The following is a 15,183-nucleotide window of genomic DNA, read 5'->3' on the forward strand; positions in this document are numbered from 1 at the left end:
CCCATGTCTCCATTATTTGCATCACACCAAAGTCATGACTCCAAACATTGAAGTCTGATCAATGTATTGTCATAAAAATGATAAATAGAGGGGAATGGGTTTGCAATTCGTACGTCACGAAGCTCCCATTCTTCGGAGTAGATATATAACCACTAGTATATAGAAGCAGCAAGGTCATGCATAGATGAATAAGATTTTGCAAATTATAAGTTCCTAAGCCAGTTGTGGAAGTTGGACAGAAAACACGTAATCAGAAAACATTGTTGCAGCAAATAGAAGACATGTTGATATGTATGTTCAGGTTCAACTAAACCAAACACAAATAGCCGCAATGCAACTCATCACATTGACAAGTCAATTGGATAAACAGGTCAAGCTTATCCTTTTTCGCTTTATTGAATGCATATCAAAATTATGCATGTCAACAACAAGCAAAATTGTTCGTTAATAGTTTCACATGGAGAGGTTGATGTAGTAGTACACAGAAAAATTCAACCAAAAGTTGAATCACATTGTTTATGTGATTGACAATTTGATTTATTGAGTTCAACAACTGAGTGGGGTCACATTTATTTTCGAGGGAATTGGCTGGCGTCTAAGTGGTTAAACTTTGCCAAAAGTTAGTTAATTTGACTTTGTTAGCATAATGATGAAGATTGTAATAGTCTTAAGTTCTTAATAGTGTGTTCCGTTAACTTGTAAAGGACGTATAGTTGCATTTTTGTCCCAAGGGAAAGTAGTGTGTTTTTTTTTTTTTTCTTTTTTACGGCCAGTAGTAGTGTTTCTTTTGTTCGTGTGTGTATTGGAATTGTAATTGTTTTAAGAAGAGAAAAACTTCCCTCAATGTAAGATTGTTTTGGACATTCGTTTGCTTTTTTTTATATCAAATTTTATTAAAGTTGAACAGACTATATAATCCAATATTTCTTATTTTTACATTTAAAAGTATATTTTACATCAATTTTATCATATATATATCAATGGACTTTTAAATAGTTTTAGTTTAATATAAGATTTTGCAGCTGATAAAAGAAAATATAAGATTTTGCGGATATTGTGTATATCATAAGAACTTTCAACCGAATATTAATTTTCAAATAAAATTTTCTATCAAAAAGTTATTAAATAAGACAATAATTGATATACTTCGTACTAATATAATTTTTTGTTTTTTTCTCCATTTTCTCTGTATTTTCTAAAATTTAACATCTATACAATAATTGGATTTATGATTTTTATATTTTAAACAATCTAATGACATGTAAATCATCTAAAAATAAATAATTCGTCATTGGAGATGCTATAATTGAATAAAATGTCTTAACTTTAGAAAAAAGTTAGTTCTTTTAGATATCCGTCCCACAAGTTTTTTTATGATTATCAATCCGTCCCCATAACTTTGAAGTATAGTCTACCGGGAAGGCTTGATTGTTGTTTAATTGTACAAGTAGCCCAACAGTAAGTCACTGTCACTCTATGTTTAATGAGAACTTGATTCGGAATTTATTGGCGAAGAAGGAAAACTGTGCTAAACTTTTTTAATACACTAAGTGTGGTAACTTCATTGGATAACTTCCATAAACAACTGGTAAGCACAACCTATTATCTTTAACAAATATTGACCAATGATGTTTTTTATTAGAAAATATTATTACTTCATGGTGATTTTTATGTTACCATCAACATGATTTTTAATTATAAAAAAGTATTATTAATATTAGTGTTGTAAGAACGTTCAATAACAATACCGTGTATAATTAATATCTTTTTCTAATGAGTGTTTCCTATAGACTGAAACCAATTATGGTGTTTAAATTTTGTATGATGCTGGAAAAGAACTTCGAGAAAATCTTATTCTCCTACCTTAAAAAATCCCAATATTGACACAATATGATCAGTGCCACCTAAATGTGGCATACAACTGAGAACACAGAAATGAGGAAGCACCCAAAGTCATATGAAAGCAAGGGAAAAAGTAAGGGCTAAAGAAACTAACACTACTTTGGCTCTATCATGGAAGCAAAAGGAAGGCATAGACATCCATTAAACCAGAACCGAAAATACATTGAGAACAAATTGGTAAGGCCTATATATGAAAGGCAAAGACATCTAGTCTCTTTTTGTTTCAGGCATGCCACTGAATTTGGTCACTTTTGCTATCTACAATTTTCCAGTGTTTTTTCACACCGTGTAGTGCTGCTGGATTGTATCAATGTCCAAACCCTTCAGCTTCACCACAGACTCAACGTGTCCCTTCAGTGTGTGAAGCTCACGAAGCCTGAAAGCATAGGTGCAATAGAAAGAAATTCCATGCATTAATAATAAAGACATAGAATATAGAATGATAAATATTTCAGACTAATTTCTATGCCCTGCCAATATAATTTTTTTATATTATCAATCAGAAATCATGATAGGTATAACTTTTAAAATAATTATTATTATAAAAATCAACTAACTTACCATACATAACAATTTGTGATTATATTATAGTTTAAAATCTTTTTAAGTTGCAATAGACTATGATTTCATATGTCCAAGGACTCAAGGGTGTGGTTGCTTACCTTGCAACTTCAGCTCTTCTCTTGGCCTGCTCAGCAATCTCAGAGAGTTCTCTATAACTGTTCTTCTCATTGAAAATGCCAGAAGTTTCTGGTGGTTGAAGTCCATGCAGGGTTCTCTGAGCATGAGCCCATTGAGCTTCCCTCTCCTCCTTACCATAGTCTTTCTTGGTGGTGAAGGCAGTCTGTGACACATTTTGAAACAGCCAATTCAAAACAATGTCATGAAAACGTTCACCATTAGAGAGACAAAACTAATAAACAAATGCATACCTTGTTTTCTAGCATGTTTACCCAAGCCTTGCCACTCAATATGTAACGGGTGGCAAACTTCATGACATCAAGTGGAATATAGAAGACAACACTGTAAAGCCAGATGACTCCTGCCCAACCCCAACCAATTCCTTTCACCTTTGCAAAGCCCCAGTCGGCATACACTGCTATGATTGTAGCAATCTGCAACAAGGAAGACCATATTGTCAAAATATTGTTCCACCCTTCTCTGATTTTAGTTGCATGCCTACAAACAATTCAGGGAAATTAAATGGAGCATCAGGCTTACCAGCTGAGCAATAACGAAAGCGAAAACTAACAGCAATCCAGGGCGTTCAATAAAGGACCAGCTTCGAGAACGGGTTACAAATATCAAAGCCTGGCTGACTATACTGACTTGTAAATACAAAGCAGACATCATTTCATCATGAGTCAAGTGTCTAACTCCAAATTTGTCCTGCAAAAATAATCAAGGTGGTGTTATTTATTTGACACAAAATATGGACTTGAATATATGCCTGTTGAATATTTCTTACGGGGAAGAAATCGGTTTCTTTCATTGCCCAGAAGAATATGACAGTCATCAGCGCCAAGTAACTTCCAAGTACAATCCCAGTAGCAAATATTTCTTGCAGTTTCCAGCTATCAGGCAAGGGAGATGGTTTCACCCTGTCCTTTGAAATTGTCATGATTGTTCCTAATAGTATGACAATTATTGTGTCAGAATTTCATAGGCATGAAGAGAACTTGAGTATAATTCAGAGGAATATGTGCTAAAAGCATTTGCCTTACCATCATTGAGAATGGCAATGATCAAAACCATGAAAGGAGAGAAGTCAAATTTCCAGATCAGTGCTATGAACATGAAGCCAAACTGCATTCATAAAATGAGAGAAGCCAAACTGATGAGTATTCACTCATTCCTTATCATGATGAATTACGTATAATCATAACATACTTTTCCACTTACCACTATACGGATAGTAATAGATACTGCATATATCTGAAATACAAAGAAAACAAAGCAAACAATGTCAATTTAGAAAAAGCTACAAACAAAAGAGATTATATTTATAAAGGAAGAAGACAGCAACCAACCGTGTAGTTTTTCATTCTCTGGAAAATAGCCCTGCTAGTTAAGACTGCACTAATAATAACACTCAAACCAGGTTCTGTCAAGACAATATCAGAAGCACCTCTTGCAGCATCAGTTGCATCAGCAACAGCGATTCCTATATCAGCCTTCTTCAAAGCCGGAGCATCATTGACACCATCTCCAGTCATTCCACAGATGTGCTTCCTCTCTTGCAACTTCTTTACAATTTCATATTTGTGCTCTGCAGGTATAAATAGGAGATAATGAGGACAGAAGAATACCATTTAGGTGAAGGAGAGAAAGTGAAAGAAAAAATAATCATTGCCATGAACTGGTAGAGAGTGTGAACCTGGAAATACTCCAGCAAAACCATCTGCCTTCTCAATCAGCTCTTCTACTGGAAGTGCAGCAATGCTTGCATCTTTGTCTTGACCAAGCAAGGAAGCAGATGGATACATATTAGTTCCCATCCCCAGTCTTCGGCCGGTCTCCTTAGCTATGGCAAGTTGATCACCTGGAGAGTAGAACAGAATTCAGGATATTAAGCTGAGCATGCTTGACAATAAATCCCATTTCATTGAAGAGACTATTTGAAAAACAGAAACTGAGGAAATGAGTTGGATTACTTACCAGTAATCATCTTGACATTTACACCAAGATGCAGAGCTCTACGAATAGTTTCAGCACTGTCATGTCTAGGGGGGTCAAACAGTGACAACAAACCAACAAACTGCCATGGAGCACCAGCGCTTTCTTTTGTTTTCTCGGGAACTTCCTGCAGAAGTAGCGCAGAAAGACCAAGGGAGCTTAGTTAATGGAAATGCAAAGTTTCAAAACACAAACTTCAAACGTGAAGATGCTGTAAAAACCTGTCTAGCGACAGCAAGTGAACGAAGCCCTCTCTCGGCAAACTTGTCAATAATAGCATGGACCTTCTTCTTTGCATCGTCCCTGAGGTTACACAAGGTCATGATCTGTTCACCAAGTAAACCACATTAGCATCAAAATAATAGACAGAAAACTAAGTAATTCTGAAAAAACTGGGTCACGAGGTTACCTGCTCAGGAGCACCTTTGCTTGCCCGGTGCCAATTTCCATCAGCATCAATGTAAGTCAAAGCAGTTCTCTTGTCAACAGGATTAAATGGTAAGAAGTGCACCTCTCTTACCCCAGCCCTTGCCTACACAAAGCATTAATTTTCTCAACACAAACAATCGCATCAACATTTTTGAACAATTAACTGATATAGAAACTGATGCAATTGAAGACAAGTTAATACCTCTTTTGGATCAGCAAGCATTCCAACAATGGCAGCATCTATTGCATCCTGGTTTTCAGTCCTGGAAGCCCTTGCAGCAAGAAGGATCACATGATCCTTTTCCACACCCTTTGCGAAGACCTCAATCAAGTTCTTGTCAACACTCAGCTTGTTAAGTGTGAGTGTACCTGTCTTGTCACTGCAGAGGACATCCATACCAGCCATTTCTTCAATGGCAGTCATTCTCTTGGTGATAGCACCCTGCTGAGAGAGTCTGTGAGAACCAATGGCCATTGTCACAGACAACACAGTGGGCATAGCAATGGGAATTCCTCCAATCAAGAGGACCAAAAGGTTGTCAATTCCATCTCTGTACTTGCGGTGCTGAATCGGGTACATGACTATGATCTCAGCCAACATACCAACTGCAATGGAACAAATACAGAAGTTTCCAATTGCTGTAAGCACTTTCTGGAAATGCCCAACTTGGTTGGTACTATCCACCAGGTGAGCTGCTTTCCCAAAAAATGTGTGGACACCAGTCGCAATGACAACAGCTTCAATTTCACCTTGTTTACAAGTTGAGCCAGAGAAAACTTCTTCTCCAGGACCCCTAGTTACAGGAAGTGACTCTCCAGTCAAAGCGGATTGATCAACCTTCAAAGGATCACCCTCAAGAAGACGAGCATCAGCAGGAATGATATCTCCTAGTTTGATGCTTATGATGTCTCCAGGAACTAGAATTGCCGCTTCTTCCTCAGTCCACTTACCATCTCTAAGAACCTTCAATAATGATAATTGAGTCAGTCATTAAAACATGCTTAAAATTGTTACTTCTAATTGCACAAACAGTTCAAAATAGTATATAAAACAATAACACATTATAGTTCATAACCATTTTTAGTTTTGTTTTTCAACACATGAAATGTAAGAACTCTCATTAAACTTCAATTTGTATTACCTTTGTCTTGGGAGCAAGACCAGCCATAAGAGCAGCAGCTGCATTACCAGCATTATTTTCTTCAATGAAACTGATGGTGGAGTTGATCACCAACAAGCAAACAATACCCACAAAATCTTGCCAATCTGGGGGCTTCCCATTCCCATTTGCAAGAGCAATTGCCATAATAGCTGCAGCTTCCATGACCCATGATAGAGGATTCCACATGAACCCAAGAAACTTGAGAAATTTGCTTTCCTATATCATTATAATTGTTACCAATCAGCATTTGTATTTTAATGATTGTATCATAAGCCATAGAGATATATTAGCCAATGTATCATAATGAAAGGAAAGGAACCTTTTTCTCCTCTAGCTTGTTTGGCCCAAATATTTGAAGCCGATTGGCTCCTTCGTCCGAGGACAATCCTTCTCTGGTACATTTCAATTGCTGGAACACTTCCTCAATAGGAATACGTTCCTGCCAATTAACAAATGATATTAGAAAAATGGATCCTTAGCACATTCCCCACCACAAGAAATAATACTGCAAATTGAGTAACTTCTCAAATACAACCACTTAGCAGTTTCTAGTTTTTGCCTTTCAAAGATTTATGAATGCAATTATTTCATCTTATTTTATTCATTAATGTTTTTGACTTTCAAAGAGATTTTAAGTTCTTTTTATTTCTTTGCACGTATTGCAACCCTTGGTACTTGGATGTTGAATTGAATAATTTGAGAATTGAGACCACTTTTGCCTCATAAGAATCACGTTTCTTGGGGTTGAGACTTGGAGTTGCGTTTCAAACTTGTATTTCTGGTACACCAAATTACCAAATCCTCCCGTATGATGACAGTAAGAACGAACAAATACAGAATACAATAAGAGTACTTGGTTAATATTTAAAAACCAAATTTATTGCTAATGAAAAATCTTTGAGACGATCTTCCTATCAATTTAAGTTAAATTGTTTTCAAAAAAAATATTAACGGGTATCCACTTTCTAAAATTATTTATTCAAACAAATTCATTTTTATTTTTGAGTGTCAAAAGGGGTAACAAATTTATTCTTTAATTTCAATAATACTACGTTGATTTTGATGGCAAGTAGTGTGAATTAGAAAAATGAGAGCCAAACGAGGCACAAAACATTAGTGGCTCACGTTCAACAGACATCACAAAAGCGTTGACTGATACAACCCAAGCTAAGGAAGAGAAAGTGTTTGTGTCAGACGGAACAGAACAACTATCCCTCCCATGTGTAACGCCCTGCACCGGCTTCTACAGTCAATTTTTTTGTTCACATTTCATCAACAACAAACATGAACAATACCAAATCGAATTCAAATAACAATAGTATGATATTTCAAGGTATCGCAAACAAGTGTCTTAAAAAGATTAACAAAAACACCTAATAAAACATTAAATAATTATTGCATTTTATAAACATTTTTATTTTAATTTTTAATTAGTATGCAGTATTTATCTATGAAACACATCAAAGTTAACCGAGGTGTCGTGTCGGGTACTTATACAAGAGGACGTGTCTTCATTTATATTTATATTTTATAAATTACAATGGTCATGTTGAAAATTGCAAAAGAAGTTAGGGGCAATAAGTGAAAAAGTGGTGGACCCTGTTGTGTCAGGAGTCAGGATCGTTAAATCATAAATCTGAAAGTTGCTACGAATACGGTTAATCAGATGCGGCAGAATGCACAGAAAATGAAATATAAAAAAATAAAAAGCGAAAGTACCACGGAAAAGTACTTAAAATTCCCTCCGACCAAACACGGCGCAGAAAGAGACAGATAGGCATAGAAAATAAAATTATGTATACAGCTCGACAAATAAGAAAAAATAAAAAATAGGCTTACAGAGCAAGTTCAGCAATGGATCTCATCTGCCTCTAACAGGTTAGATCCACTAAGAAAAAAAGAGTTGAGCTTTCAAAACTAAGTTTCACACTACGAAAAAATTTCAACTGTTATGCGTAAGCTTTTGGTAGACTTAAAATATCACTAGAATTAATTCTCTAAAATATTACTTATTAAATTCGTCTCTGAAAATTTTAAAATGTCAATATATTATATCCTTTATATAAAAATACTAAAACAATAATTCAAAAAACTTACTAACACAAGATTTAGAGATAAAAAAAAATAATTATTAAAATGATCTTTTATCTTTAAAAAAAATAAATGAGAGTAAAATATTTGAAAGACTAACAAAACAAAACTATAGAGAAATAGCTTTGAAGAACCGTAATCTGTTGCTGAATAAATTTATCCGCAATTCACGTGTTTGATAGCAGAAAAAGTGGAAAGATTGCGGGTTGCTTTTGGAATCATATGATGTCCCTTTCGGAGCGTGTTGCCTCACCTAAACCCGGAGTCCTCTGTATAAGTTGATTCCTTAATTTTTCTCCTCATTCAAATAGACTGAGAAAAAAAAACTATTCCTCTCATAGGTTAGACCAATCTCTCAAAAAAAATTATCAAATTTAATTGAACATATTTTAAAAGAAAAACCCAAAAAACATGGTAATTAAAAGTAAAATGAGAAAGCGGAGAGGTTCAATTATATGCCATTGAACCTCATAATTCATAAATGTACACCACCTCAGAATCAGAGAATCAGAAAGAAAGAAGAATAAAAAAAAAAATAGAATGGATCAGAACAGTTAGGGGGAAAAAAGGAGTGCATGTTGAACATTTTGCTATTATGATTGAGAAATCTCAACTTTTTTCTGCGAGAGTAAAAGGGAAAGGGTAATGAAAAGAAGCGGAAACAGAAAAGTAAAAAAAATTTAAAGGATTTTGCAATAAAAACACTTGAAGATAAATAGTTGAGAGAGAACATACCAGATCAACGGTCTCATTCTTGATTTCCTCGAGGCTGATTGCTGCCTTGTCAGCCGCCATGAGCAGAAGAGATGAAAGAGTGAATAGAGAAAAAGAATCAAAGAAGGGTCATAAATGAAGATTAGGTTGTTGCAAAGGAGAAGGGTGAGAGCAAGGGTACTTGGGTGTGTGGTTTTATAGTATCCGAAACCAAAGAGGGCATCACAATTAAGAATTCTCCTTTCCCCACACAATTATGATGTTGACCGTGCTGATGCGCCTTGGACTTCCCAACCCCTCACTATACTAATAATTTCTATGCGACACACCAGATTCAACAATTTCCTAGAAGTAAAAGTTTGTTACTCTTTTTTTTTTTTTTTGAGAGAGAAGAAAAAAAATTGTTATACTTTTATTATATGTATTTAAGCGATGTAAATCACCCCAAGATCTCAAAATAAAATATATGAAAAAATATTTCCTAAGAGACTCTGTTTAAATTCATTGTCGATTTGTTGGTTAGTTTTCAAAAATACAATTTATGTCCCCTATTTTTTTAATTTCTGGTTTTAGTTTCATATTTTTTTAGTTGAGATATTTTATCTTTCAATTTAAAAAAATATATAATTTTAGTTTTTTATTTTTTAACTAAGACATTTGGTTTCTTATTTTTAAAATTTGTAATTTTTTGTTTTCTTATCAATTTCAAACCGGTATGCACTTGTGTGTCTTTTTAATTCTTTCTTTGATAAAATAAGATTAAATAATATTAAAAAAACATTTGTGAGGTATATAATAAATAAATAGTTGTCTGTGTGAATGTTTATATATAATACATAAATCAACATTTGAAAATGATCATAATAATTAAAACTACAATTTTTTTAAAAGTGGGAAACTAAATATCTCAATTAAAAATAAAAATGAAATGTTTCAATTAAAAAAATGAGAGGACTAAAAACACAAGTTAAAAAAATAAGGGAATGAAAATTATATTTTAGTCTTTTCTTGCTTGAGATTTGTGACAACTATTAAATAAATATTCTTTGTGTTGAAACTTGAAAGTATAAAAAATATTTAAGGCTTATTTTTAAAGGTTGATAAGAGGTTCTCCAACTAAATAAATTATTCTTCAACCGGTTAGGTTAAGTACAACTAGGCATATATCACTGTTAATTCTATGAGTTTTTTTTTTCTTTTTTATGCTTTTCTAAAATGTAAATGTTTTGTAAAATTTGAATTGATGACCATTTAATAAATTGCATGAAGGATCAATGATTTTAGACAAATATTAATATTCTTCCAATAAAAGATATTCTTCGTGTTGAAACTTGAAAGTATAGAAAATATTCAAGACTTATTTTTAAAAGTTGATAACATTTTATAATAAATAAGATGTTACTCATGTGTCCTATAATAATTATCTTATAAAAAGAAAAAATTATCATTTTAATTTTTTAATATAACATTAATTGTTTTTTCACTTGTATCTTTTATAATATTAATAATATGAAATATAAAAATAAAAAATAAATTAATAATAATAATATTAATTTTATAAAATTATTATTCTTTTTTATTTATTTATTGTAGCTTATGTAAAACAATCTACTGCCATTATAATGAGACTCAACAAGTATATATTGAATACTCATTCACGGATATTTTTAAGACATTCATTGAAAGAACCTTAAACATATTGTCACTTTTAGAAGCAAAAAATATATATTTAAAAACAATCTTTTTATGATGTATTCAAATATAGCGGTCCTGTAAAAAAAATACATAGTAGTATTTAAAAATAACAAAAATTCCTTTAAAAAACAACATTTTTTATATTTGAATTAAAATTAAAATATAGTAACTCACTAGGTCAGCCTAGTCAGCCTAGTAATGGGAATCTTAAGTAAATATTTAATTTGATTCCTTAAAAAATATTTAATTTGGTGGTGAAATCATGGTGAACTATGGTAAATCTAGGAAAACCTAGTTTGACTCAAATTTATAATATTTAGTTACCAAAATAGTAAAATTTACTTTCAATTGAGAAAAATCATATTGTAGTCGACACACGTACAAACTCGTACTAAATTATTTATGTGAAGTTCTAAATTGAAAGTCCAATATGACAATAAAAACAAAACTTCACACTTTTTTTTTAGGAACTTCAAACTTTGTTGTAGTCATTTAAAATGTTAAATTAAGTACAATGAGATTAAAAAAAACATGAATAATAATTATTTTTATTTTTGAATATGTGTGGTATTGACAAATTAGTCCTTGAACAATAAAAAAAAAATCTTGAAAGTATTAAAAGTGAGACAAGTTCATTGTTAACTACAAAACATATCTTTATATTTAACAACTTATTAACATTTTCATCCTTTAAAAATACAACTTACTAACAAACATATTCATAAAATATATAAACATAATTAGTTGACATCAATAACAAAATACATACACTAATAATACATTAAACTTATAAGTTTATAATTTTGTTGTTATAAATATTTATTATAATGTATTATAATTAACATTATATTTATAATGTTAATTTATGACAGATGAATCATAACTCAAGACAAAATAGGGGTAAGTTTTCAAATAAAAAATCAATTTATCAAATTTTTAATGAATCATCCACAAGTAGAATAAAACAAACATGAAAGATCTTGCAAACAAAATTATAATGCTTTTATAGTTTCCTCAAACTAGTTGATGATCACTTATATAATTATAATACACATCAAATAAATAATTGAAAGTACGTTTTTCGTCCCTCACAGCATATGACTTAGCTTCACTGTCATTTGAAAAACAATAATATATATCAAGGTTCAAAAGTATCTTTTCTACAAAGCAATTGATATTATACTCTCAAATACAAATCAACTATTCAAACAATGAAAGGAAAGGGGAAAATTTAGAGAATTATTTGTCCAAAATTTTTCCATTGAAGGAAAAAAAAAGGAAAGAAAAGGATTCTTCATCAAAGTGTAAACATGGTAACTTCTTACTCACAAAATATTCTACCACCACCAAGCCTCACCCAATTTCGTTCATAACATTGTAAGCCTTAAAGCACCAAGTTCAAAACAAGAGAGAAATAGACTTATAAACAGCAGAGACCCAAACAAATAATTACACGTTTCAAATTTTTTAATGGAGAAGATGAATTATTATTACAAACAAAAGAAGACAGTTTTCTTATCTTGCACATCACAATAGAACGCGAAAAGACAGCTTTATCTTCAACGACAAAAGAACAATATTAATCTTGTGTTTGGGTCTAACTATAGTAACAAAGGTTAAAAATTTATTCACATTTTCATTCGTAGAGTCACCGCATTACTGTCAATCAATAAATGTTATGCGGACAATTATTTCTTGATATTTTTGTCCTTGTGTATATGTTGACAAGTTTTCTAACGTTAATAAACAAAAGTTAATGGTAAAAAGATAAATTTATTTTACTTTTTATCTTTTCCGATACTAAAATTTACTTTTTCAATTTTAAGGGATGAATTTGTGAGTGTAATACACTTTTGAGGTGAAAATAATTATTTATTTAAAAAATATTTGAAGTTTTTTTTTACTTATTTTTTTATGCTTTATTCCATTTTCTTTTTAGTTTTAACTCTTTTTTCTCTCTTTGCGCGATTATTCTTTTTCAACCCTTCCTTGCATTTCCAATCCAAATCGACACGATGAAGTTCTTGCATTTTTTGGAATCAAAATCCTAAATCTTAGAAGCTATGGTTCTATTTTAGGTTTGATTATTTCACTTTCAATTTTTAATATCAAAGTTGTTTCTTCATGGACTACTTCATCATATATAACACAACAACTCATTGCATTCCTTCGTTGATCAAAACGAAAATAACTTTATAAGGTAGCTACGACAAAAATGACAACCAAAGTTGGAACCAGGTTGATTGTGAAGGGACAATCGCCCCCCTAATTCACAAAATGTGTCAATTATATATATTAACATCATCATTTCTCAACAAAAGTTTATAGTATTTTAAATTAAAAGTGAATTTGTGTGTTTGGCTCATAGATGTCAAAAGTACAAAAATTTCAACGCCCGCTGATTTTGAACTTTGACCAAAAAAACAAGAACCGTTTTCGTTTGAAAAACAAATTAACAAAGAGATAAACAATTTTATAAATCATAAATATGGATTTTAAATATCCCCCGAAATCAATAAATATTTTAATGACAAAAATATGACGCAAAAAGTTGTATGTAACTGTTACAAAGATGCTACTAATTAGTTTTTATTAATTATTTTTTATAAAAAAAATATTGCTACTATTAATTTGTGATCCGTTTCCTTAAAACAGTTATTAATAAGCAAATGAAAATGAATAAAAATATGGAGAGACTGACTTAAAATAGAGTTGGTCGGTTACTAGAATTTAATGCAGAATAACATAGGGGTGTTCGAGGTGGGTTTGCTTTAGTTTTTAAATAAAAAATTAATTCGAATCAAACATAAAATAAATATATAATTTAATTTAATTTAAATATAATATCAAATTCAAATCAAATTATTTTTTTTATTTTATTTGATTTAACAGTTTTTTAAATTTGTTATCATAATTTTAAATCTATCGATCATATTTAATAATTATTATATTATATTATTGAAAAAAAATTATTAAATTTTGTTTAATATCTTTTAGTTAAAATTAATATTTTTACTTTTATTGTAAGATGATTATACAATAATATTATAAAATTCTTTGGTAATATAATAATAAATTTTTGCATCACTTTATATTTATCATTATTTTTGAAAAAATATTGACACATCATTTTTTAATATATAAAAATAAAATATACATCTTGATTATAAAATAAAAAATATAACAAATTTTTAATACTTATTATTAATTATCATAACAAAAATCAGATATTATAAATTTATTAAAAAAATAAATACACTGTAAATCACATATTATAACCATTATAAATTTAAAATAATACTAGTTACATAACACTAAACATTCATTAAATAAAATTCAATATAGTTATCATATGTAATTTGATTCAATTTAGTTTGTTTTTAATAAATTAAATCTGAAAACTGAATCAAACAAAAAATAATAATATATAATTTTTTAGATTTTTTATTTTTGGATCCATTTCACAATTTGCAAACAGTTTGATTTTTAACACCCGTAAAATAACTTCAGACGCCACATGATGATGACGACTAAAATTCAATGCAGCAGTTTGATTTCACACTCATCGTCACTTTGCGTCAACTCCATTGATTACTCCTACTCACGTGACGTGGCAGCAGAAACTATCCACTTGCCATGCTACGTCATATCTCTACCGTTGATCGTTACGACGTTCATTAATCTGCTATAATCAGATGCGCTAAAGTCCATCGTATGTCGCCCCCTTATTGTTATTTATTGGCAGGCTAACTGACAAAGAGAAAGGGTTTTGGTTTTTGACTGAATCATTCCAATCAATCTTTCGTTTTTACAGAAAAAATATAGAATTATTTTTATAACATTTCTATATTTATTTTTTATTTTCTTAGTTATATACTTATATTAATTAACTTTATAACATATAAAAAATTAAAAAATAAGAGTAAAATTACTAGTTTTCAAAAATTGAAAGATTAAATATTTTTATTTTAAAATAGAAAAAAAATTTGAAAATTAAACAAAATAGAAGGACTAAAGTTATCTTTTTTCCTAATTATTAATTAAATTCTTGTATTTTTTTTGCTGACTCTTATTAATTAAAGTCTTCCATGTTTACAAACCATGTAAGTAAAAAAAAAACATAAGTCCTAGTGGAAATTAAGAAGAACGCCGCATTCTCATTGCTTTAATTTAAGCCTTCAACCCACACTTCTTTTTGACTTTGAAATTTTTTTACTGGCCGTTTTCTGTTTTTTTTTTTTATTTTTATATGTATATAGATCACAGTTTTCTTTTTACTAAGCCAATTATATTTAAGCTGAATACGAATAAAAAAATATTTGAGTTGATTATAGTTGATAATTTTTTTAAGTATTTAATATAATTTTATTCTTAAAATTTCAATTTAAAACTACTAATTAAACTAAAATGATTCTACTTCTAATCGTTTACTTTCATTCTTTATCTGCAATTTTGAGTCTGGGTTTGGTAGAATAGAAGTAAAAACATTATTTCCAACTTCTCCTTTGCAGTT

General features: G+C 30.5%; 1 protein-coding gene across 1 annotated transcript; it reads right to left on the reverse strand.

The window, feature by feature from the left end:
• Positions 1-1,840: 1,840 nt before the first annotated feature.
• On the reverse strand, positions 1,841-9,277 carry LOC100816905 (plasma membrane ATPase 4). The gene is made up of 16 exons (XM_003549315.5): positions 8,997-9,277; positions 6,490-6,609; positions 6,150-6,386; positions 5,210-5,971; positions 4,988-5,110; positions 4,800-4,904; positions 4,561-4,705; positions 4,280-4,444; positions 3,933-4,171; positions 3,805-3,837; positions 3,627-3,708; positions 3,371-3,531; positions 3,124-3,291; positions 2,835-3,017; positions 2,565-2,746; positions 1,841-2,278 (listed from the first exon to the last, which is right to left on the reverse strand). Exons 1-16 carry the CDS (start codon positions 9,054-9,056, stop codon positions 2,182-2,184), a joined length of 2,862 nt encoding a protein of 953 aa, XP_003549363.1. The 5' UTR covers positions 9,057-9,277; the 3' UTR covers positions 1,841-2,181.
• Positions 9,278-15,183: the final 5,906 nt, after the last annotated feature.

Source organism: Glycine max, chromosome 17, assembly GCF_000004515.6.
Source record: "Glycine max cultivar Williams 82 chromosome 17, Glycine_max_v4.0, whole genome shotgun sequence".
In the NCBI taxonomy this organism is placed as follows: Eukaryota; Viridiplantae; Streptophyta; class Magnoliopsida; order Fabales; family Fabaceae; genus Glycine; species Glycine max.

Excerpts from the sequence above, each read along its gene's own strand:
- LOC100816905 (XM_003549315.5), bottom strand. The coding sequence starts at position 9,056 with ATGGCGGCTGACAAGGCAGCAATCAGCCTCGAGGAAATCAAGAATGAG. Across the intron at positions 4,706-4,799 it reads CACTTGCTGTCGCTAGACAG|GAAGTTCCCGAGAAAACAAA; the intron begins GTTTTTACAGCA and ends CTACTTCTGCAG. Across the intron at positions 3,709-3,804 it reads CTATTACTATCCGTATAGTG|TTTGGCTTCATGTTCATAGC; the intron begins GTAAGTGGAAAA and ends TTATGAATGCAG.